Source organism: Ammospiza nelsoni, chromosome 2 (genome assembly GCF_027579445.1).
Source record: "Ammospiza nelsoni isolate bAmmNel1 chromosome 2, bAmmNel1.pri, whole genome shotgun sequence".
NCBI classification, from domain to species: domain Eukaryota; kingdom Metazoa; phylum Chordata; class Aves; order Passeriformes; family Passerellidae; genus Ammospiza; species Ammospiza nelsoni.
In genome coordinates, this window is record NC_080634.1 from 103,827,009 (window position 1) to 103,853,573 (window position 26,565).

The 26,565-nt window shown below is 37.9% G+C and overlaps 1 protein-coding gene across 2 annotated transcripts in view; it reads left to right on the forward strand.

The window, feature by feature from the left end:
• The window catches only part of CDKL5 (cyclin dependent kinase like 5), a 130,778-nt gene that overhangs the window by 32,117 nt on the left and 72,096 nt on the right, over positions 1-26,565 (forward strand). For both annotated transcript variants that reach the window (XM_059493898.1, XM_059493899.1), the window contains exons 2-3: positions 16,028-16,258; positions 16,790-16,824. In XM_059493898.1, the coding sequence (XP_059349881.1) occupies positions 16,195-16,258; positions 16,790-16,824 (99 nt within the window). In that variant the 5' untranslated portion in view covers positions 16,028-16,194. The remainder of the gene's footprint in view (positions 1-16,027; positions 16,259-16,789; positions 16,825-26,565) is intronic.

Here is a 26,565-nt window from a genome sequence, read left to right on the forward strand (position 1 = left end):
TATTCCCACCACCCAAAACTTTGTTTATATTTCTCTTTTAAGGTAACTTTCTGAAGGGAGTAGTAAGATTATATGGTTCCTCTGAGCCAGGATTTGGAAGCTCTTTTTCTTTACTGCAGGAAAAAAAAGGAGGTTATATATAAGGTAGGACATGGGACTGGGAAGGCAATGCAGAGAACTAAAGCCTTGTGTTCTTATTTCCTGTTTTCTTGAGTTGCTATGTGAAAGTTAATTGGTTGGTGTTAATTGAAGGTTTGTCAAGGTTTTGGCTTCATTCGTGTGTGAATTTAATAAACATTAGAGCCTCTGGTGACACAGCAGTCCTTTGCTCCTCAGTGCTCTTTTGCTGGCAATCCTCAGTGGTCTCTGGATGATTTATGTGCAGAGTATGTGACACTCATTGTGTCAAGATTTCTTTGAGGGTGAAAAATTTTTATCACCTCAAAAGTTGATTTGGATTATATCCAGAAGAAAAACTGAAGTAGTCTTGGAGGGGGTTGGTTGGTTGGTTGGTTGGTTTTTGTTTGGTTTTTATGTGTGTATGTGTTCTTTTTATTGGTTGTGGATTTTTTTCGTTTCCTTCTGTTGTTGAATTGCTGTGAGTTAGGACAGCATGGTAATGTACTTTGGTAGGGAGTAGATGCTGGGATCCTTACTGTACTGAGGATAGGGAATTCTGTATTGAATGCCTGTGAACTGACTGGACACGTCACCAATGGCTGATGCTTTGTATTGGGGTGGCTTTGGTTTGTACACTTCTTCTAAGTAGTTTACGTAATCTTCCTGCAAAGCTTAATATATTTACTATAACTGTTTCAGTACTAGACAAATGTGACTTCTCATGGCGGTAGACTTTTAAAAAATACTCTTGATTCCTTTAAACATGGTATAAATGTTACTGGTGAAAGTCTTGATTTTTCGTTTAGTATAAATCTCCCATCACAACACTTATTTTTAACTAATGAGATAGAAATGAAAATAAATCAGGCTCTACGTAGTAAAAGCATGTTTTCCTTGCCAAATTCAAGCTGGCACATTCAGTGTCCAAACAGTTTACATAAACTAAGCAGGATAAATATAAATTGGGCAAAGAACTGCTAAAAGGCCACTGAATAAATTAGCCCTGGGTTTTAGAATGAATTATATTTGCTTAGTGGGCACTTGACAGTGCCTCTGTTACAAGAAAAAGAAGTGTTTAGTATGCTTAAACCTCTAGTTGCCTATATTCTTGTACTCTGAAAGTTGTAATGTTTTCCCACTTCAATTGGAAACTTCAAATGGGGTTAAATAGTATTTCTTCTTTTTACTAAACAATTATTTCAGTATTTTCCTCAAGCAGACACAAGTTTTCAGGCAGCTTTGCTGAGATCTTGCTTATGTACTGTGTCTTGGGAGGGGATCTCCCTTTGCTTATATGAAAGAAGAGGATGCAAACTATTTTTGATGGCATGCTGCATTTAAGAACTGTGTGGAGATAAGAAGTCTTTTATTTCTCTTTTTGGAATCAGGTGTTAGAAGATCTCATTGATTCAGGTATTTGGTGCAAATGTATTTGTCTACCCTCATAATGGCCTTTGACATTATAGTTTTTAATTATTAATAAATTTGTACTTGTATTAATAAATCTGTGCATATTTCATTAACCTTTATCTTGCTTGCTGTGTAAATGTGTGCTGAGGAGACGTTCAAAATGCCTGAAGTTAGCTGCATTCTGTGTTCTATTTCTGGTGTTACTTAGCTGCTGCTGCTGCTTAGAGGCTGAACTAGAAGGAAGATCATTGCATTTCACTGCCACTGGAGTTAAGGGTACAAAATTATTTAAGTTCTCAGTTGGCCAAGTTCTCAGCTTGCCAAGAAACAAGTTTCTAATAGTTGGAAAATGTGATGATGGATTCCTCCCCCCTTCCCCCCAATTAATTGAACTTCAAGAGCTAGAATATATTTCTGAAATGAATTGAGAGCTTGTTATTGGAGCAGATTCAAGTACTATATGGAGAAGTTCTAAGAGAAGGAAAAAAAAAAAGGCTTGCTTTTACATAAGTAAAAGAAGAGAGCTGATACCTCCTCCTCACACCCCCAAACAAGATCAGAATGGTATTAGATTTTGCCTCTCTCTGTTTTTACTTGCAAATTAATAAAGATGGCAGTTTAATTTGTGTTCACATCTCATGGCAATAATGACAGACCTTCTATTTTGAGAAATTGACTCTTTTACTGCTGGAGACAGTTGACATTTTCCTTACAGTTGTTTCATAAAAGTGAATATTGTTCTCCAATGTGCTGGGCAGAGCGTGATCCACGGATCTGTTTTACCCTCGTGTGGGTGATGGTCCTTTGTTAATTCATCAGCTGCTGTCTCTACAGGTTTGTGAAGCATATAATTTCTTCAGTCCAAAGAGTTGCTTTATTTTACAAGTGTTTTCTGTGTAGAGCTTTCAGAAAGCAGTGGTCTGTAGCAGTGTTTCAGTCCACTGGTATATGAGAAATCTGCTTTTCTTGGTGTTTTTTTTTTTTTGCAATGCAAAAATCTCATTTGTTACTGTAATAGCATAGCCGTTTATAGGAGATCTTCCAACCATGGAGGAAGATGTCCATCAGACAATTTCTTCATTTTTGTAGAGTTTACCTTATGAACTTAGACTAAAAATAGTAAAAAGTAAATTACCTTTTTCTTGCTTGGGAATCTAGGATCTGTTTAAAAGTGCTAAAAAGAGAGTAAGTTATAATTTCAGTGAAGCTTTTGCCTTAAGTATGATTCATTTCTAGAAAGTAGAAAGAGTAGAAAAGATAATCCATTTAATTCCCAATTAGTTTGAATAAAGACAAGAAAGGTGGTCATTTAGTTTGAACTTCTAAGAAATTACATTTTCTGGAAGGTGGACTTTGTTCCCTGTTGCTAAAGGAAGGTGCATGCATATGTACATTTCTCTCTGTGTGTATATATATGTATAATCTGCAGAGATAAGAAAAAAATGTTTGACCTTGTATGTCTGTGCAGCAAGGATATTTGTGAGGAATTTTGGCGTCAGTTTGCATGCAAGCCAGTTAAAAATTTGCCAGTCTTATCTCTGGCAAAATTGGCCAAACCCTCATTTTGTTGGGCTGAGTGAAGTGTAATCTTGTTTGAAAAACCCAAAAGAACAAAAACTTCCCCAAAATTACCCAACATAAGTATGAGGTACTGTGCTGGGGGAGGGGAGTGGGGTGAGGAGTTGGGGAACTTTAAGTGAGAGAAGAAAGCAAATGAAAGAAAAGCATAATAAAGCTGGACCATTGTCTGGACTAAAAGACCCATAGTAGAAAGAGATGTGCTACAACTTTTCTTGTTGAATTTCTTGAAGAAGACGAAGGTATTGCACACCCCCACCCTAATGATAGTCTTTTTGCTCCCTCTTTTTTCCCCCCTCCCTTGAATTAGCATTTTAGACTGTTTTATTTTCCTTCTTCTGAAGTTAACTATTAGTTTCCATGCAGAAAAAGCAGTTTAAACTTCTGAAATACTACTAAATGAGAAAATTTTCACTCTTTTTTCTGTATTCTGGCTTTCTAGAAAATCCCTTATCCCCCTCAAAACACCCCCCCTCCCCCATATTCATACAGTGACAATTCATACAACAAATTTTATGTCCATTTTTCATTACAGACAGCTAACTAGATTTATTCTTTTAAAACAATAAGAAGCAGGCAGAGAATATAGCCCTTTTTTTACCTTTATTCAGTATTAACAAAGGAGAAGAGAAGGTGGCTTCTAAAGTTGGGTACATAATGCAAATTCATTCTCTTGCATAAGCTACAGAGCAATAGAACATAACACTGTCATTAAAACTGACTCATAGCATTCAACGAAGGTGTGTTTCAAGCTTTAAAAGTGTTAGGAGAATTACTGCAGTCTAGTAAATACCTTGCAGTGGGAAACAGTACTTGAGCTGCATTTTGTTGCAAAATATTGTGCAAATTTTTTTGAAAGTATTTTGTTTTTTAAAAATGTCTGACCATACAAGCAGAGAAATAGAGTTATTCTAAACTATGAAGTATTTTGATCAGTTGGAAAATGGATGCAAATAGACTGTGAAATTCGTTTAACATCTGTATTTGAAATGTCTGCTCAGGAGGGAGACTCTTTACATTACTTGATTGCCTTTTAGCTCTCTTCATTGTGGCTGTGGGGGGATGTCCTGTATATTAGAAAAATCTCTTTCCAGCAGTAGGTGTTCAGCTCTGTAAACTGGTGTTTTGGTGGGCTGTGTTTGTTTGGGCTTTTTGACATCTTAGTGGAGGGGAACATAAACTGCATGTCTAGCGCCACAAAAAGTCCTAAATGTTAAACTTGCATTTGAATTGGTTTCATATGTAGCCTCAGCAACAAAGAAAGTGGTATAATGCAAAAGAGATTACAAGCATTATTTCTGACTTTTTGTCTGAGCAAATAGCATATCACCCGTTCTATCTGGATTCCAAAGGAAGGTGGAGATGATTCTTCTAATGTTGGAAAGGCACAAAGAGAACATTAGTGGAAACCAGTGATGTGGTGTGGTTAAATCTGTAATCTTTGCCTTGCCTCCCTGCCTGCTGAGCAGTGGCTGCTGGGTTTGGATGTGCTGGGTTGGGCCTGGGCTCAGTGTGCTGCTGCTCTGTGATTGCTGCCCATGGGGCTGAGGAAATGGCTCGATATCCATCTAGGTCCTTGATGACCAATATTCAAGCCTGTCTATTTATGTACATGGTTCTGTACAGCTTACTTGCAAGCAAAAGACAGCTGTTTCATTTTTGATTTAGTGTCTTTCACCTCAGCATCTCCCTACAGCCTTTGTCAGTAGGTATAACTGGATTTTGGGAAGTTCTGTTTAACCCTCTGAGACATGGTGTGCCCTATATTGTTGCTAGTCTTTATTTTCTTAGTAGTTTTTACTTGTCCTTGGCAGGAAATAAATGACAGTATTTTTCTGGGTGTATTTTTCTGCGTTCATATCTCCCAAGTTACTTTTATTTCCCTGAATATTAGAAGCCTGTTTGTTCAAGAACTAACTAGATATATAAGAAACAAGAAAGTCAGTTATGCAAATATTGACTTTTGGATGCTGCAAGTCTGTATTTTTTATAAACTAATATAAATCTCAAATACCATGATGAACTCATCGCTCATGCCTGAAGCATCTTGTCCTTAGAATTTTGTTTTCTTCTTTCATTTCAGCACTTCTCCATATGCCAGTCTTTTACTGTCTTCTCTTGTGACTCCCTGCAGTAGTTTCCCTTCTCTTCCTCCCTCTCCCACCCTTCTTGTCCTTTGCCAGGAGCATTGCCTTCCCTCTTTTTTCCCTTCTCCTCCTCCCACCTTCCACACTCCATAATTAAACTTGGAAGACTCAAAGGATAGAAAAACAAATGAAGGATGAAAATTAGGATTATGAGGTTTTTTTATTGCCTTTCTTCTGGTAGGTCTGCCAGCATTATTTACTGTTTAGATGTATGTCCTTTTTCTCGGGACCTGTTTTTCAGGTCCTCTTTTGGGTCACTTACATATCCAGACATGCTTTTGCTGTCATGGGAATCTCTCAAGCAAGAAGCTGTCAGCAGAGCAGGAGACATTCTGCTTGCCTTGCCTTTCTCTGTGGGAGAAAGGCCATGGACCTGCCATTTCCTATTTGTGTTTCAATATTTTTCCATTGATACCTAAGCTTCTAATCTGGATGATTCTTCTCTTTAGATTAAACTGTAAATAATATCCTTTTACTTTTTATTTATTTTTGGGGGGGTAGTTCATGCCTTCAGTAGTAAACTCCTTGATTTACTTTAGAGACATTTTTGTCAGAATAATAGTGTGGACAAAAATACCAGTTAGGCAAAATTCGTTGAGTATGCATGTTTTACCAGTGTATTAATGGTGGTTGATGAAGGTATAGAGCAAGTACAGACTGCATTTGTATTAAGAAAGTTAGTCTGAATGGTTGTACTTTTAATTATGAGGATAGTTTTTGTGTTATGTGAGATTTAGAATATTTGCATTTTCTTTCTTTTAGCTACAAAATGGAAACCACTGGGCTGAAATCAAAAGAGGAGCTATTACTTTACTTATTTTTTTAAAGTGATTATAGAAGCTGGCATTGAAATGACATTGTTTATTATTTAAAAAATTAAAGTATTAAGACATCCTGTTTCCAGAAATGGATCAAATTGCCTCCTAGTTATTTTGAAGCTTTTTCCTGAGTTTTCTGGTAAGACTTTCACTTACCTTAAGACTCATATTTTACCACAGCATACTGTTCATGCCAAAAACCATTACCACAGCATGGTTTCAAACATTATATCTTAGTTACTTTATAACACCACCAGAGGCCTTCAAGATAGCAAAAAGTTTCCTCATCAAAGAGCTTAACATCAAATTAAAGACAACACCCAAGAATGCAACCATCAGTTGAAATAGGCAGGAGAGGAAAAGACAACAACATCATGATTATGTCTTTACAGCTAGGAATCTGTGTGGGGTTGACCTTGGCCATCCACTGTCACCAAAGTCGCTGTGTCTGCTCAGCTCCTCAGAGCATCATGAAGGGCTTGGTTGGAAGGGACCTCAGTGCCCACCTTGTTCCAGCCCCGTCTCCCCAGGGTCTTTTCCATGCTGAACAGCCCCAGCTCTCTCAGCTTGTCTGAAGGAAATGTGCTCCAGCTCTCTGACCATCTTTGTGTGTGGCCTCCTCCATACCTGCTCTGGTATGTTCACGTTTCTCTTGTGCTGAGGACCCCACAGCTGGACACAGCTGCCCAGCTGGGCTCTCACCAGGGCAGAATCCCCTCCCTTGACCTGCTGGCTTTTGCTGCAGCCCAGTGTGCCCAGGTGCACACTTGTTGGCTCATATGTAGCTCTTGATCCACAGGAACCCCATGTCCTTCTCTGCAGGGCTGCTCTCCATGACTACTTCTCACAGCCCTGTTTTGCAGTCTGGGTTTGCCCTGACCCGTTGCCACACCTTGTCCTTGGACTTGTGGAACTTCATGAGGTTCTCATGGGCTCCTCAAGTTTTTCCAGGTCCCTCTGGATGTCATCTTGTCCTTCTGTTGTGTCAGCTGTACCACTCGGCTTCTGTAGGCATTCTGAGGTGCACTCCATCTCACTGTCCATGTCAGGGATAAAGGCACTGAAGTGCACTGGACTCAGCACAGAGCCCTGAGGAACACCACTCATCCCAACTTCCATCTGGAACATGGAGCCATTGACCACAACTCCAGCCAGCCAATTCCTTATCTGTGTTCTTGGCTGGAGAGGGGAGAGAGAGTATAATGAATATTTATTTTTCTGCTGCCTTTGGATGACATCACCACATTAAATTTGTGCTTTTGTTTCTTGCCTTTTTTTTTTCTCTACTGGAAAATTGCTTGCACATATTGCAAATTGAGTGGGTCATCTTAATATATCTTCCAAAAATGTTTCCAGTAATTTAGCAAACTGAAGTTCCTCTGCCTGAAGGTGTTCTAGGTGGCTCAGCACGAGGACATCTGTCCTGACAGCACAAGTCAACGCTCTATTGCTGCACTTTCTCTGCAGTGGATTTGCATTGAACACAAACTTTATTTCAGAGTTTTCAGTTTAATGTTCAGAGTCCTCCCTCAAATTGTCTTTGGTCCATGATACATTGCTGCTGCTTCTGTAGTGAGACATTCCAGAACACTCTAAGCTTTTATCCTCTGCTTCAAGGAAGCTTATGTTAATAAGTTGTGATATTACTAACAGTTAACAATTAAGAAATAATGTTAATTTAGGGGAATTGTTAATTGGTTAAGTTTTTTTTTTGTCTTCTTCATCTGGAATGTGATTCTTTTTTATTGAACTTCATCTTGTTGTGATGGTCATAACCTCTTAATGCAGTCTGAGCCACTTTGGAGATAAGTCTTCTTGACTTGGGTTTTAGTTAATTGATTTATTCACCTGTGTGAGTTTAATGGGGTTTTTTTTCCAACTAGAAAGCGTAGCAAAACTCATCTTGAATTTAAACATGGTTAGTGTTCAGTTACTCTGGTAATACTCATCTTAAAAAAGCCCCAACTATGAAGTGTAAAATAAACACGTTTAGTACACTTTTACACTTTTAGTACTAATCATACTCTGTTCAATTCCTGGCTGGTAAAACTGGAGCAAATACCTTGTAATAGAGTTTCACACAGTGAATTAGTAGCAATATCTTCAAATTCAGATGAAACTTCATATGGAGAGATGTTTCTATAGGTTTTAATTTCTTTGGGGTTTTTTTAACCAATCTGCTTTGAGATTGATGGAATTAAAAAGTAAGTCAAACCTAAACGAAATTATTACAAAATCCTCCAGCACTCCCCCACAAAACCCCAATGTACCCCATTTGTCCACCACATATTTTAATCACTTGTAATGACTTTAGTGACAGAAGACCCTGTGATAAATCTTTCAGTTTTTTCTTTCAATGTGCTCCTGCACATATGCCTGCATACTAATAAGAATTTATTCTTGAAATAACCTGTCTTAGGACCATTAGTTGTTGAGTGGCTTCTTTTTGTCTGTTTTTCAAAACTTTTGATGGCATTCTTTTCAGGGTTAACATTGTATAAGGTAGATCATTATTATTTAAACAAAATGTTTCTAATTATTTGCTTGGAAAATGCATGAAGAAGCAATGATAAATAATTTTATAGTGTAGAATGTAGTGCTGTTCATTTGTATGTATCGTATTTTATTCGTAATTTAGTACTAGGTTTTGGGGGGCTCCCATCTCATACTTTTGTTTGTTCTATGTATTTGACATGCCCTTTTCAAAGAAAAAGGGATTTCTTGGGTTGTTTTTTTCTTCCTATTTGGTTCAGATAGTGAACCAGTCATCTGTATTTAATTATATGCTTGAAGATTACAAGAAGAGTAGTCATTGCAGTTGTTTTGATCTGCATTGGAATGCCCACAGAATTTAGTTTTGGCATTTGTTTGCTATTTATAAATACTTTTTATTCACCTTTACTTTTCTGTACTCTTATGAGAAAGATCCATCTCAGCCAAATACAGTGCAGCGAGGAACATCTGACTTTTAGAATGTGAATGGGAGTTATTTTTAGAACAATGAAGACAAAACTGGGTTGGAAGGAGGGGGAAAACTTTGTCAGATTAGCAGAATTTCAGTCTCACACAATCACCAGCATGCTTTGTGTGTGCACGTATGGGAGACTCAGTGGCTGATGCAGTTAAGAGGCATCAGAGGACTTTTCCTGAAGTGGCCAGCACTTGTGCCTGTGTTGTTTTGTGCAGGGCAGGTCGGGGCTGCTGCCCTTGTGCAGAGGAAGCTGGCGGTGCCAGGGGATGCCAGAGGCTGCCAGGGGCGCGGAGCGTGGTGGGCACTCTCAGGAGCTCCGTTCTTCCACAGCTGCCCCGCTGAGCTCAGGCTCCAGAGCAGAGCTCCAGCTGGCTGGCTGCTTCTAGCGTGTCCCCTTCAAGAGAATATATTGTACTTTTCTTGGACAGGAACACCCTCTGCCCTCGTGCCTTTTTTCCTTCCTTCTTATTCCTAAGAATGTATCTTTAAACATTGGAATTAGCTGCAAAGTGAGCCCTGATGTGTAACTGAAAATACCAGCTTTTTTTTGGTGCTTCTAAAGATGAAAAAGTCTTTAATATTATTTTGTAATATTATATTGAGGATTTAAAGTCCATGGCAGATTGTCAAAAATAATATGGGACTAAATCATAGGCAACATGACAAATTAATATAGGATATTACTGGAGACTGGTATTCTGAGAAGAGAGAAGGAAAGATTAAAATCAAGAGCCAACTTCCAAGGAGACCACTACAAATATTGTGTCAGATAAAAAAATATTAGTTTCTTCCACAACAAGCTATTCTGTTATAAAATAAAACCTTCTATTATCTAAAAAAAAAAAAAAAATTATTTCTCTTTGCCTAAGAATACATCACTAAGCCAAAGTGTGCTTTTACTTCAACTACAAATGTTGGACACTTGTATTGGATAGAAATGAAAGTGTAAAGTGTCAGGGAGCTTGTGCCAGAAGAGACTGCAAAGGCTTTGGGTTTCCCAGGTTGCTGCTGGGAGTTTTATCCTGTGCACACTGATGATTTTCCCCCACAGCTGCCACAGGTACAGTGAGGCCCCCCCAGCATGCGCCAAGACCGGCATCAAGTGCGTAAGAAGCTGTCATACCCACAATAGACTCTCTTGTTGAGGTTCTTGCTGGAGAGCAAGACTAAAATGGAAGCAAAATTGTCTTTCCTGTCCTCCTGTTATGACTCATGGGAGCTGCTTTTGTGCTCAGTGCTTTCATAATCAGTCTGCTTATTTGTCAGTATGGTCTTAGAAGCATCCTGCTAAGCACCCACTCTTTTTGAGTTGGCCACAGCTGTTAGGGAAGATCGTGAATCCTGTGTTTTAACTCAGAGAAGTGAATTTAGTTCATATATCCAGGATGAGCTGAATTTATTTTTGAATCTGTACTTGGATACAAAAAAACGAGCACTCATAGAACAAGATACAGCAAACCAAGTCATTATTTCTTCCCTGGCCTTCAAGCTCAGTTTTCCATTAGGAATTTAACCAAACAGGTATCTTGAATAGTTGGGAACTGATTCACCCTTTTTCTAGTTGTTTGCTTGCTGCAGGATGGGAACTTTGTTCAGGTTCTTCCCCCATGCACTGCTGGCCCCGTGGCCATGGAGATCTGTTGCCTTTATGCCAGTTAAGTGATGATGCCTTCCATTGATGTGTAATCATTCAGATGCATTTGCAGGTTTTGGTGTATCAACAGCTATTAAAAAACCCAAAACCAAAAAACCCCAAGCAAATTCTCCAAAAACCAGCAATGGTGAAGTCAGGTTCCAATGCTGATATTAGCAATGTCAAGAAAAGCTTTCTGGAACTGAATTTTAAAATCTGTGAGCTTGTGCAAGGAACCTTGATGTTTTGCTTTTACATAATTTGTTCAACTTTGACAGCTTTCTACATTTTGTATTTATTTTCACCAGCTGTTCTTTTCATTCCTAATTTTTTCTTATGAGCAGAGGAGGATAGATTGAAGTTTTGAGTATGAAAAATGGCTTGTTATAATTGTTAAGTTATTGTTGATTTTTATCTCCTTAGCTTATTCTTTTTTTCATCTTCCTTGTTGTGGATTTCTTCATATTGTGAAATCTTGATGGCTCTTTCTCCAGAATCTTATCTCATTTAGAAGGTCTACTGTCCCTCCATAAAATGGAAAAATGAAGTGGTAGCTTTTTTTCCAAATTATGGAGTGAGATTGGTACAATGTCACTATGAGTATGATTGGATTATTATTTTTCTCTCCATTCCTTAAGTCAGAATGTTACTGCTGGCTTCCTCCTGACAGCTTTTCATATACTGATTTTTTTTCTTCCTGATCAGTAATTCCTTATAATGAACGTGACACATTCCTCAGGATCAATAAATCCAGAAAAAAAAAAAAATCTCACCTATTTTCTTTACCTTGTCACCTGCTCTAACACTGAATTGGGTGCTTGTAAATCTAACTGAGGTTTTCCTGGAAAACCTCAATGAATAGAGCTACATGTGTATTGGGGAGGAAGAGTAAAGGTGCTGAATGATGCATCATTGCTGACAGAAGTGGTTAATGCTTCTTTCATCCATGAACCTTGTTTGACAGAAGACATGCCAGGGTGTATATTAATGCATAACCATCAAAGGTGGTATGGTATAAGTTCTTTACATTTGTGTAGGAACCTGCTGTTTTGTTAATGCACAGAGGAAAATGTAAATCAGCCTCTAGAAATTCCTAGTTGTGGGTAAACATAATAAATAAAACAGATTAAGTTACTTTTTGTGTTAGAAGAGCAAGAGGGGTGTATTATCTGCTGGGAAGAAGTTTGAGTTTAAAAGCACATACTTTGAAGTCAGGTAGAAGTTTGTAACTAAGTTCAGCAGGATGTAGATTGAATTCTTTCTGTCATGATAAATGAAATTAACTGAATACTTGATTTTCAAGATGAAGATATACAAATTTAACTGTATTTCTAGAACAAATTTACTTCTCTATGTTTTGTGAAACCAAACATCTACCTCATGTTTCATTATTCTCACTAAGTGCATCTACTAAAATCTAATTGTGTAAAAAGTGCTTCTCTCTCCACACAGATATTGATGATTATGAAATAAAGAATAGCATTTCTACTTAGCATTAAGGCTTTGGGTTGAGTGGTTAAGTCTGATGCTTTTGGGTGATGCACTAGAATTCTTAATGGTCCTGAAGGGAAAAGGAGTTATGAAGAAGCTGGGGGTTTTCCCCACTGCTTTAATTTAAATTCAAATGTTCAGGTACATAATGCTGTAGTATTCTGTATACTCAGTTTGAAAATGTTTATATGTTTTCTGGGATTTACATATAAGCCTTTCATGCTATTGCAGAACAGCTACTTTTGTATTAAAATCTCACACTGTTACACTTCTGGATTAAACAAAACTAATTTTTTTGTGTTCATCTCATGACATTTCACTTTGCTGAGTTGGCTCTGCTTTTTGTAGAATATCATGTCAATGTTGAGAGCATCTCAGAGATCTGTTGGTTTAATTCATAAAATTGTTGATGTGCTGTGAATCTGGCTGCCTTAGAAAGGGATATTAGGAGAATGATTCTTTTTCCATACTGAGAGCCCAAAGGCTCAAAAGAGGTAAACGATGGCCTTGTTTCCACCTCTGCAAGGGTTGTTCTAGACAGCAAACAGCTCAGGAAAACAGACCAGTGTGGCACTCAGTGCAAAGAATGAAATTGTGGCAGCTATTAAGTTTTCCTTGCTATTAGCTGAGGTTTTCCTTGCTATTTCCAGTGTTCAGCTTGAAAGAATCCAGCCTGTCCTCACTAAGTTACAGAATAAAGTAGTTCTTGCTGTGGATAACTCTCTGGAAATGACTTTTTTAAGCTTCTGTTTTCCTTAAGCTTTTGTTTGACCTTCTAGGGTTTTTCCTTGTTTTTGTTATTACAGTTACTCACTCTGACAATCATTAAGACTCTGTGTCATTCATGGAGTTTTGAGTTCATGTTACCAGATTCCCTGCAAGAATCAGTGATTTTCAAAACACTCTTAACAAGGCCAGTGCCTTTTGAAAAACAGAAGAATCCCAAATAGTGGCTACTGCCACTGAAAAAATATTTTAGCAGCTTGATTTTAATCTTTCAGCAGCTTTTGAAGACAGAGATCTCAAATAAGCATATAAATTTTATAGTCTAGAGATTAAATGGGTCTAACTAGTCTAACTTCACTAAAGTTTGAATTATAGCCCAGTTTGAGGCAGAAGAGTTGGGGCAAAAAGTGTTTGTATATGAACCCATACTACTGCTGTGTGTCACTAGTCATCTTTCACTAATTTCCTTTTAATTTCAAGATGAAGTTCTCATAAAGTGCCCTCAGCAGAACTGGGCACAGAGCTGCCTGGGGCCAGTGTAGAAGAGGGGCTCGCTCAGGTGCAGTTTGCTTTCGGGAGCCCCCTGTGTTCCCTGTGGTGTCAGTCACTCCCGATGCGCTTTGGGGACAATCAGGGAAGATGCTTTGTGTGTTTCTTTGGGCCAGCTGAAGTGTGTCACCAATGGTGAGTGAAAATCACTAAGTGGGTTGGCAGGATTTTATCTTTAAGGACTTGCAAATGCTTCTCTAGGTGCCATGAATTCAGGGGTAGCAGGGGATCAGCTTTCTGTGGCTCCTCTATGAAGTGAAAAGGGAAGGTGATATGTGATCAGTGGGGAGAGGATATACAGCATTGAATTTCATAGAACCATAGAATTTTAAGAGTTAGCAGGGACCTTAAAGATCATCTTCTCCCAACCCTGCCATGTGCAGGAACACCTCCCACTATTCAGGATGCTTATCCAGCCTGGCCTTTAACACTGCTGGGGTTGGGGATCCACAACCTCCCCAGCTGGGGGATTTCAGAAAGGAAGATTAGCTGCTTCCAAGTCTAACCTTTGTTCCCAATAAAAAACTAGAATTCATACTGAATAAACTTGCAGAACTGAAAATAAAAATAGTGGTTCACAAGCTGCAGGCCTGTATAGCTTTAAATAGTTTATGAGAAATTTAGAAATTATGAATGAGGGAAAAAGGAAACTGCATCTTAATTTCTTCTTGAGCTTTTGGTACATTATCTCATAAGTTTCTTTACTGTTTCATCATATATCTAGGAAGTATTGTGCACACTGTTAGGAAGAATGAGAGTAATCAATTTATCACAAACTAATTTCTGGTAGGACTTGTCGGTGAATAATGTTGGGAACTGAAGTAACAGATTTGGTGATGTTACTGAATAGTGCTGATAGAAAACAATATATGTTTACTGACTTTTCCTTTCTTTCTGGCAAGTAATTTTGCTGTTCTGAGCTTGGCTGACTGGTTCTGTTGTGTCTCACTTGCGTTATCGTGGCATCTCTGGTTGTTTCAGGGTCCCTGTGGCAGTATTTCTGTCACTCAGCTGCAGCATGGGGACAGCCAGCTGCACCCTGTGCCTGGCACCAGCCTGTTCCAGCAGAAAGCTGAAGCAGCTCAGTGTGGGCTCTGTTCTCCTGTTGATGGGTGCAGCTGAGCAGATGCTCCTGTTTTTCCAGCACCTCATTTTTTTAAGTTCGTTAGTGTAACCAGAAAGTCTGGACAAACAGCAAAAAGGCTTTTGTGAGGAGATGCCAAATGAAATAGGAGGAGAACATATGGAAGGGAAAGGAAAGAGTATTTTGTACAATTCACCAGTGAAGAAAAAAACTGATTAATTAAAAGAGTAAATTAAACCACTGAAATAATTAATAAAGGACTGGACAGCTTTTTCTAAAAAACAAAAGCAAACCAGAAAACCCCAACTATCCCTTTAATGTGGAACTCACTGCTTTATTTTCAAATCACCATGGTTGATTAACTCTGGAGTTGCTTCTAAACTAACAACCCCTCCCCACATGATCTGCCTGTGTCTTGCTGAAGCAAATGTCATTGTGATTCCTCCCCACCCTTGGGTTGTCCTTTTGTTGTGTATGACCATGTCAAAACTGGGCTTTTGGCCAGCCCCCCTGGCTTACAGTGACATCCCATTTGTGTGAGCTGAACCCAGCATTATTGGGTCACACTCACCCATTACACATAACTTAATTAAATGTATTCACTTCCATCCTGTTCTTCAAGAGTAGTTCTGTCCTTGAGTCACTGAATTGTGAAGATGGTATATTTCCAGTTCATGGTGAAAGCAGTTGAGGGTTTTTCTTTTCCCATTTTTGAATGTGGGATATGTGCCTTAAATATTAAGGGAGCAAATGCAATGTGAATTAGTAAAATCAAGCTTCTGATAGGATAGCAGAGAGTGGTAAGCCTAAAAGAGCCAAAAAACTTTGTTCTTTACCCTACATATAGTTGCTTAATTTGAAAAATTACTTCAGTGTTTGGGGAACATGGAAAAAAACCTTTAAAGACATTATCTTTTCTGTACTATTTCTTAAATAAGCTGATAATGGAAATAATTTTAAAATCTCATTCCTATTCAGTCTAGCAAATTAATTTCCTTTCATTTTTTTCTTAATAATCACAGAAAATAGTAGTAGAAAGCTATTTTCTCCTGTAGAGTGTTCTTTCTGCCATTTCCTTTTTATCATTACAGTGGACAAATGAGAAAATAACTAAACAAAATTTGTTTCTGTACCTAGCTATCAACATACACCAAGCAGACCATAAATAATGACAAGCTTGTTTTTGCTTACTGAGGTTGTTCCTGACAACATTTTTGTTTGCTTCGGTTCTGTAGAAAATTACTTTATGCCAGTTAGTTATTATTGTAATAGACATCCTGTGTATGGGATTACATGGCCAGCTGCTGTGTCAGATGTGTGGTGTCGGTGGGCTCTGTCCATTATAGCTGCTGCTAAGCTCTCCTGATCATCAAATGTAGAAGTAAATTAATTGTCTGTTAAAATTGTTAGACTCTATTGGTGTAATGTCTGTGTACCATTGCTTTCTCTTACTGAAATAAATCAAAGTACTAATTATGTTGTTTTCTGTTCTTTCCCCAGGAAGCTATTGATTGCCTAGAAATTAAAAGAGGGTGTGAGAAGTCTGATTGATCAAGGTGGAAGTTTTTTTCCCCAAGAGCCTTTTCACAACTGCCTTTTGCAAAATCTTCAGAGGGTCCCATTTGTGCCATGTTTTGTGGCTCTCACCGTAAGAGGAATTTGTCTTGATGAAGATTCCTAACATTGGTAATGTGATGAATAAATTTGAGATCCTTGGGGTTGTAGGTGAAGGTAAGTAGTATCTTAAAAAAAGATTAATTAGAATTTTGTAGATTTGACTTAGATGATAATAAGCTACCAACTGCACAATTTTTCTTGTACGTGTTTATTATCTAGAGCTTCTGCTGATTTCCTTGTCAGATGGATGAAGGAGTTTGGAAGCTGAAATGAAAGGAAGAGAAAAAGAATAGTTTTGTGGAGGCTTGGGGTTTTTTGTGGTTTTGGTTTTTTTTTTCCTTTTAAAAGTTTAATGTGTTGATTTCTCATTAGTGGTACTAGGGAAATGCAAGTTCTCAAACTTACCTGCAAGCATATTTAAAAAAAAATAATTTCAGTGTTTTAAAATCCATTTACTTTTGAGCAATTTTTATGGAATTGTTTCAGTGTACAGAGATTTAGAACCTATATATGTAAGTTCTGAATAATAATTCTTGGAACAATGTTACTTCTGTAGTTAGGAGGTTGCTGAACACTGTTTTATCTTGCCACTTTTACTTTTTTTCTGCTTTTGAGATGGCTTATCTCTCATCTTCTCTGTTTCAGGAGCCTATGGCGTTGTACTTAAATGCAGACACAAGGTAAGTGAATTACTTTTAAGTCAGAGGGAAATGTTGGTGTTTGAGTGAAGCAATGACCTTTGATGAGAGCTAACATGTTAATATGTATGAGACATGGCATCTGGGGTGGAGTTTTCCTTTCAGAAAGTTACTTAAAGCAATCTTAATTGCAGGTTTCAGGGGAAATGGCTATATCTAGTACCAGATCTCAATTTTTTTGTGTTTAATATTTCTCTGAAATATTACTAATATTTAATTAATTTCAACTTAGAGAGTTTTTAAGAAAAGAGACCAGAAATATTTTGGAACACAGTTTATGCTCAAGCATTCTTAATTCGAATGCCAAACTACTTGCCAGATACTGCTGTAGAAGCACTTGGCTGCCTTGGAAGGGGCAGGGGAGAGAAAGAGGAGTCCATGAGGGATTTTGACATCTGTAGGATGATCAAATACCAGTGAGAAAGCAGTGATTTTTTTGGTTGTTATTTTAATTTGGAGAAGGAAGAAGTTAAGAAGGAAAGAAAAGCCACTGTTTGATACAAAAATGAAGTCTGGCAACCTGTCTACACTATTTTAACTAGTGGATAAGTTGTATGTATCTGAACTTGCTGCTCATCAGCACGGAGCTGACACAAACAACTTTGCTGTCTTTGAAGCTGCAGTGAAGTCATTTAACAAAATAACTTCTCTGAAGCAAAACATTTCTGAATCACAGAATTTTAGTGATCCAAGAATCTATACAAGTCTTTTTATGTAGTTCATACCATTTTCTAGAATAAGTTAGGACTGTGCAGAGGGTTTATGTTCCTATGGTGGCTTTTAGCATGTACACAGAAGGACTTTTGCACAGTGTGTGTGGTTCTGTCTGGAGTGTCTTACACTGTTGAGCACTTAAAAATGAAAAATAAATTGGAACTTGAGATCCTCTCCAGCTGAAGCCTTGTTTGGCTTGGGGATGTACAACAGTCAGTTGAGTGACTTAGGTAAGTTGGATCTTTTTGGATATTTATGGTATGAAAATTCAGGGCGAGTAGTTTGAGAACACCTGGGTAATAATGATGCAGTTTGTACTAGGTATCTCTGTTCTTTGTGGAAAGTAACCTCACCCAGACTCAGTAAGTTTCTCAGATTTCCTGCATTGCTGAGTGAAATTTAAGCTATGCATGTCTATTCATGCTCATGCAGAAGAGTTCAGTACTCTAAAAGTATGGTGTACTGGCAGGGTAAGCTGTTGCCCAGCTTCCTAGGAGAATACCTTGCAGCACACCAGATATCTAGAAAGGAAAGTCTTTCCTTTAGCAGAGGAAGGTGTTCCAACAGCCTGTGTAAGACTGCTGCCTTCCTTGTGAGCATCTAAATTTTCTAGTAGTCTCACCATTTTTTTCTACAGCTTTGTCTTGATGGAAACAGCTGTGCTAAATGTTTAAAACAAAGTGGTATTGCGTTAAGCTTCTAGCAGGTGGGTTCACTAAGACCTAGGGTTTCCAGTTTTTGGAGATCTAAAGAAAAAGTTGAGGGCATGTTGCTGTTTTCATCTAACTGATTTATGATTCTCACTTAAAACAAGCTGCACCGAGCTTCTGAGAGCACATGAGTTTAGAATCTGTCTATTTTACCAAAAACAGCGTAGCTGTCTAAAAGTTAAATGTTGGCCTTTCCTACTTGTATAGGAATAAAAAGATGAAGTACACTTTCATACAGTCATAAAAGACTTACCTGGACATGCAAGAATGTATGGTTTGGGGTTTTTTTGTTGCTTTTTTGGGGGTTTTGGTGGTTTTTTGGGTTTTTTTGTTTGGTTTTGTGTGTGGGTTTTGGGGTTTTTTTTGGGTTGTTGGTTTTTTTAAAGTTTTTACTGGGCATACTTTTGAATATAGAGGTATTTATATTAATGTTTATAAATAGTAGTAATATGCCAGAATCAAATTCCCAGCTGTTTTAAGTCAATATATCTCCACTGTATTGTTGAGAGGGTAAATTTTGTGTGAAATGAGGAGCCAGCCCTTAATTGCAGCAATTTGCCACCATATAATCCACTAGTGCTTCAGTAAATATATAGCTTTTTACCTCAGTGCATTTCACTGGCATATGTATATAGATTTAAGTAGGAGAGAATGGCATCAGGAACAAATACCTTGTCATTATTAGATGTGTTTTTCCTTTGGTAAAAGAACATTACCAGAAAAGCTAAACTAGGTCTTCTAGAATGACTGTATTTACATTATTACACAGACTGTTTTTATCCCAAATCCTTCATTGCTAATTGTGGTTTGTGCATAAAGATTACTTGTTTATTTGAGGACTTTTTTTTCTGATGCTAAGCTAATGCAAATATTGTTGGAAAAAAGCAGAGATGATGCTCTGAAAAGCTTTTTCCTATTTTTCATTTAGTCAGAGGATATTTCCTAAGGAAATACACTGAAGTGCATTGTGTTTGAAAATACTGGAAATACATTTGATAGTTACAAACTATTTAAAAAGGCTGTCTTGGCTTGTTTGGATTTTGCTGTTTTCTGAAAACAGAAGCCACTTGAACACTTCAGTAGTGTCAGAGATCATGGCTGAGGAAAAGAATCTTTGCTCATGTTTAAGACTTGTCAAATGTTTGCCCTTTAAGTAAAACTAGTATCCATTTTACTTTACCAAGTGGTCTTCCTGCTTCATGCAGAGTTGTTGGGCAGTAATATGATAGGAAGATACTGTGGTAAAGCCACAGGTCTCCAAAGATGGGCACAAGAAGGAAACCCAAAGAAAACTTAAGCCAAAAGCCAGCGTGAAAAGGAAATGTTGCACTGTGAGATAATAAATTGTGACTGTAGGAGGAACAATGGCAATTGCAGCTGCAAGTAGAGTTTATAGAAATGAGGTAAATACATCCTTAGATGCCTGAGGGAGGTGGAGAAGATGATGATGCTGGAACAGGGGTTGTTTCTCAGGATGAAGCAGAGCTCACCACAAGCCAGGCTGGAGAGGAAGATGGGTTCATCCAAGCAGTCAAACCATGAAAGGCACTTGGACAAGGCTCTCAGGCAAATGCTGTGATTCTTGGGGTGTCATGTGCAGGGCCAGGAGTTATTGGACTTTAATGATTCTTGTGAGTCCCTTCCAACTCAGGACATTCTATGATTCTATGCCTATATACATGTATTTGTATGCATAAATTGATGGTGGTTTTTTAGGTTAGCCAGGTGTGCAGGAAGGTGTGTGGTGATGCAGTTTCTCTAAAAGCATAGTTGAAATGGATGAGATCTCCTTGACTTCTCCTTCTCTTGCAGTGTGCTGTGTGTTACCAAAGGTCTGGAGCCTGAGGGTATACAGTTTAATGATTTGGAAGTTTGGTGCCAGTTGTTCTTATAAGTCCAACATCTCCTGCCTAATGAGATGGGGTTTTTTGACTTTTATTTTAGGAATGTGTCTGGTTTTGGTGGTTCTTAATAGCATGAGGCATTTTTAGACCTTTTTCTTTGAGATAAACACCACTCAATTCCCATATTAAAAAGCAACAAAAAGAAATGTTAGTTAGAATTATTTGGCACTTCATTGCATTGAAGATTAATGAAGAATAACCTCTGGAATAGGTTTAATACTTCCAGGCAATGTCTTCTTGGCCTAATATCTAATTTTGTCTTATTTGAGCCTTCTGTAATACTCTTGCATTGTGTTCTGGTAAGTTGTTTGTCTGCCTCAGAATACATGAAAGAAATATTTGCTGATCTCTTAAAGAAAGGTTCATTTTACTCATTAGAAAATCAAGTGAATATGCATATGTAGCAGAATCATTGCATTTCTTTTGAGTATCTCAGCCTTTTTCATGTCTTTTATTATTGGAATCCCTATGGATTAGCTGGGTCATGGTTTTCCCTTTGAAAACTTTTTTTTTTTTAATGTTTCTACAGGTAACCCACTTCTTCACACTGCACACTATTTGTTTGTGTTTGAGCAGAGTCAGGAATTCCTCTTTTACCAATGCTGGCCAACTTGAGAAAAATTTCCCATTGCCATCACTGTGCTTAGAGGAGGTAATTCTTGTGGAACAACCACCTCTCATAGGCTCCTTTGCTCTTCAGGGCTGTCTCCAAGCAGATCCCAGAACAAGATGAAATATGTTCATTTGAAAGTCAAGGGTTGTATTTCTATTGTCCCTGTCTCTTAATTATTTCAGAATCTTAAATTCCACTGTCACGGTGGAGATGCTGGTCTGCTGTAATACCCATAAGAAAGGAACACAGGCTCTTTAAATTGTTATTTAAAGTGCTGCTTCTTCAGTGAGTATTAACTTCACTATAATAAAGTAAAAATGGAACAGGTGATCTTGCATCCCTTCAGATTTTGGGAATCTTCAGTTGTGCAGCATCAAAATGGCCTCTGATCAGAGTGCAGCATTCTGTGAAGACCAGTCTGTAAGAAGGATTTCTTCATTATTTTCATTATTCAAACTGTTGCAGGATTCTTTTAAAAGAAAACTCCTGAGCAATTCCATTGTCAAACAGAAAGATGTTCTCAGGAGAATTCTTGCTACATCCCTGGATAAAGGCAAGGCCACACGGGTTATGTAGCTCAGATGCTGAGTGGGAGCTGCTTGCAGGCTTCTCTGCTACAGTGACCTGGCTGAGTTTGTCCTGCAGTCCAGCTGGGCCTGGGCCAGCTCAGGTGAGCTCTGATGTGCATCACTAATTCCTCCTTGTACAGTGGTCTCTTGTCAGGGTGCACACACAGTGCCTCTGAGGTTATCATGGTTGGTTCATCGATCAGTGTCAAGCAATTGCCTTCTCCGTTTTCCAAAAATCTGGTTGTCTCCATCATGCTGTATTACCCTTGCAGCAAATGTTGGAGTGCTCTAAGTCCTCTGTGAAAACTGGACTTTATTGTAAGGCTTCCCTTAAAAAGGCTTTATCTATTTTCCTCTCTTTATAAGGTGCTTTGAAGCAGGTGTTCCCCCTAATGTAACCTGCGTTGTTCTGTCTTCCAACCCTTGTGCAAGAGCTTTTGACTTTTGTGTTAGCTATTTGAAAGCAAATGTACATGTATTCAAGCCCCCTTCTCCTCTGCAAGGTTGTCCTTGCCTTTTAGGATATTTAACAGAAGATGAGCTGTGTCTGTTGTGGCAGAGCTCTGGTCACACAAGCTATTCCACTACATTTTCTGTACCCCTAAAGAGTGGAGCCATCATGATGACAGGTAGTTCACATAACACATGTTTCTAGAACTGTGCACTGATTCCTAGTTCCTCCTGGTCTTTTCTCAGAAATTTTAGGTACAGGCACCAGGAATCTGGTCATGCTGCTTTCATAAAGCAAATGAGAACATTTGGATTTTTTCTAATATTGTCATGAAAGCAGAGTTCTGAATTTCCCTGGTCAATGTTAGAATCCCTTTTCCAACTCTTGTGTCTGCTCGTGTTATTAATACCTTCACACTTGAAATCTGCTAACCATTTTTATGTTGTTGATTCCCCTTTAGTGTTAAAAGTTAAGTGTACTTGTTTGTCAAAGTTGTAGGTTTTTTCAGTGTGTTGTATTTTTTCCTGTACTTTCTTTAGATTTGGCTCTCAAGGTTCCTCAGCTCCCCAGCATGTGTTAAGTCAAGTACTTAGATTGAAGAATACAGTCATTGCGGTTTAACTATTATGGTATAATCTTTTGTACTAAAATGGGTACAGCTCTTTTTTGTCTTACTTTAGATGTGACTGATTTGACAGTAGTTTCCTGTTTGGTTGATTGAAAAATTAAATGAGGAGTAAATAAAAAATCTGAGTTCTCAAAATGAGACCAGATTGCTGCCTGTGTTCTTTCCCCTCATCCTCAAATTTTTTGCTGTTTTGTTTTTTGTTTTTTTGGGTTTTTTTGGTATGTAATTAAAAGGAATATGCTAATTTTCTCAATTAATGAAATTTGGTTTGGCTTCGTGGCAAGATTTTTGGTTTTAATTGTTGCCAGGATAAAATCTCTGTGCAGCATGCTGTTTCCTTTCAGCAATGGCAGCTTACCTATGGAAGATTATTCCATTAATGCTGTTGTTCCTTGGGCTAAAGCATCATATCACTGGTGGGGTTTTGTGCCAAAACTTGTGTGAAACACATACAATGAATATGAGACTTTCTGGACCTTCTGGATAAATAGAGTTTGCCAGTATTAAATGTTTGCAGTAGAAAGTTGAGAGTTGAGATCTGTCCTAAGTATTATGTGAAGAAAATAGAGCTATTAGGCAAGTGGTGGTGCTGAAGCTCATAGTAACTGTTTGATAACCACTTGCTTCAACTTCACTATGAGACAGTGAATTACCTTTTGAATTTTTTACAGAATTCTGGTGTGAGATGTTAGATACAGAGTATTTGTTTTGTGGACTTCCAAACTCTACTTCCATGGCATTTCCTTGAGTGCAGCAGTGAGAGGCAAGCTTGATTAGTGCTGATTCACTTCAGGCATTGCTTTATTAGGTCTCCTATACATGTAGGAGACCTAAAATGAACATCTGTAACTGCTTCCTATGCAGGGAAGATGTGAATATGCCATTGACAGTTTATATAGCCTTCATTTTTCATTGCTGCATTGTGACATTTGTCTTCACCTGAACCTCTTCCAAAGTTTTCTCAGTCCCCTGTGGCAGGGGGAAACAGACAATCAGACAGCATTATATCAATGTGGTTTTAAATATGATTGATGTCAATAAAGTGCTGATTTACATTCAAGAAAGTGGAAGATTCATATGTGTACTGTTAGTGCTGCAAAGATCAGATAGTTGAGCAGAATGGAACATAGAAACTGAACTTGCTGAGTTCCTACAGCTTGAGCAGACCACTACTAATTCAGTCTCCCTTCTCACTCTCAAGGTGAGCTATAATATTCTCTATATCACAATACTTACTGCTGCCTTTTATTTCTTTTCCTCAAAGTCTTATTCCCAGATCTCTCTCGTTCTTCAATTATTTTAAGAGTTTTGTCATAATGCATTTCTTAATAAAAACCATTAAAGCACTAATTTTGAAGAAATTATCAGATTCTAAAATTACTTACACCACTGGAAAAAAAATTAGATCTTTGGTGTTGTTTTAATTTTCTCAAAGTCTGAGTCCTGGAATTAACTGAAGTAAACATTTGGGTTTGCACTTGTAAGGCTATGTAGGATGAGGGGATGAAGTAAGGTAGTTCCAGATCTTTTTTAAAATTATTTTATTGTTTTCTGACTGTTGCTTCTGCTATATGTTGCTAAGATATGCTGTGTTTCAGAGTTTTATTTAATTTGATTGTATATAAACCCTTGCTATCTTTATCAGTCACATTCAATGATTTCTTTAAGAGGGCCTGGGCAGGGTTCAACAAAGTGGGCCTGAATGCATCTTTAAGTGCATTAAATTACCAGAGGCAGTGGTTAGGGAGGTTTAGGCTGGGTATCAGGAAGAGGTTCTTCACCCAGAGGCTGGCTGGGCACTGGAACAGCTCCCCAGGGAGGTGGTCACAGCACCAAGCCTGACAGTTCCACAGGTATGTGGACAATGCTCGCAGGGACATGGTGTGAATCCTGTGCATGGCCAGGAGTTGGACTCCAGGATCCTTGTGGGTCATTTCCAGCTAAGGATATTCAATGATTTTATGAAAGTTAATGTTTTTCATTAATAACATGAGTCACTTTGTAGCCATATCCATGGAATGATGCTACTTTGATGTCTGCAGTTGTGCTGTGTTGTTTCCCTTTGAGTCTTTTCTGACAATCCAGACTGGTGTTTGAAAGTTCCCTTGTAGGTTACTCCATTCCCTTACCTCTTCCTTTGTGCTTGTCATGGTATGAACCCTGCTCAGATCTGGATGGTATTCATTAATAAAAATTCTCATTCCATCCCTCTTTTGCTCCCCATGGCTAATATTAGAAATGGAAGGTGCAGGGCAAAGATAAGAGACAGAGCTTTCAGAGGGGATGAAATTAACTTGCTGTGGAAGGGGAAAAGACTAAAGTTTTTATTTTCAGATGTGTTCAGTTTAAAGCACTACAATGTGAGTGCTTTCAATACCACAAATTAGGGTGGCTTAAGTTGGCTTGTCCATTATAACATTTCATGCAGTACGAAGCTGGGGTGCAGAGACACCTGATGCTGCAGAACATCTTCAAAACAAGGGTGAGGGAGACAAACAGGGAATCACCCTTGTACTTTAGTAATGGAGGTAGGTGAAAGAAGCATAGAAGCCTGAGTTAAAAATAACAAGAGTGATTCATCTTGCTTTGGAAGGATATGTAAAATGTATTACTTATGGTTTTCAATTTAAATTAAGTCAAAGAAAAGCAATTTGTTGCAGTCACCATATCTCAGATCAGTATTTTTATCAGACAGTTTCTTCCAGTTGGTCACACTAAGGGCTCTGGATAAACCAGACATCTTTTGCCCTTTTTCTTTTGTTTCTTTAACTATATGTATTTCTGATACTATTTTACATAATCTTTTATATTAATTATTGCTGTGGCTACTGGTGTTGCTAAGTGAAAGGTTACTGCTTATGCCACAACTGAGAACTTTGCTTGGAAGATTGCCAGTCAATAAACAAGCCCCCTAGTAGTTGCTGCAAAATCCATCTGCAGAGGGATTATATATCATTACACTTGTAATAATACTGGCATCATATTCAGACCTGCAGCAGTGTGTTCTGTGGCTGCCCTTAATGGCTCTTAATTGCAAACAGCTTGTAGAGTTGTATCTCATTTTGAGGTCCTTGTAAGTGAGATCTTATTTTTAAGTGTGGATGTGATGAGCACCCAAAGCAAGGCTATCCATACAAATCATTTTTTCTTGCAAAAAGTTGAAAATTTTATGCTGATAATTAAAGTTTAGGAACATGACTACAGTATTTCTTAGAAGCAATAGCAGAAGGAATTGAAATAGATAAGTTTAGAGACCTGATGTAGGGTCTTGGATCATTAGGAAAGTAGCGGTGCAAGCAAGGGAATTTATAGTTAATGCACATTATTATATGGGAGAGGGAGCAGCATATGGCTAATTATAGGACTACATCTGTAGTAGTATGAACTTGGTTGAATATTGGATTACAATCTGGTCTCGTCATCAAATTGCAAATTACTGTGTAGCATAATTGATGCAAACAAAATGGAATTTCTAAATTTTAGGCTAATTGTTTTCCTGTGAGGGATTCTTGTGGAGTTTTTAAACTTTTCTAGGACACATGAGCAGCTCTAAGAGCACTAGGTTAATCATTGATTTCTGGACACACTGTATTTAAACAAAGGCCATTAAGAGCATAACTCAGTGTTTCAGAAGATCATTCATGTAGATTTTTAAATGTACCATGGTAAAAATGGGTCTGGATCATGTGTCTGGCTTTCAAAATTATTTGTATCAACCAAGTTGATCTGAAATTTAAATACACTAAAGTGTCTTGAATATGCCATTCACATTACTTTATTTTCTAAATTTTTTTTTGTGAATTTTAAAGTCCTTTTTTTTAAGACTCAGGAGTCCTGCAAAATGAGCTTTGACAGTGTAGGTAAAACATTCACAATAACAGTGAAAACTTTCCTATAATTTCATTTTTTCCTGAAAACTGTGGGCTCTTCTTGGCTCTGCATTTTTTCATCAGTAAAGATTACAGTGTGTTTTTAAATAGCAAGTTGTCCCTCTGAATGTCCTGATTAAAGCAATTTATATTTCCTTGATTACTCACTTATGCGTAATTCCTAACTCATGGAATACCCTTCTAAAATATAAAACAACCTTTCTATTCTTTTTGAATAAAAATTCTTGGAATTCTTAACTTCTTT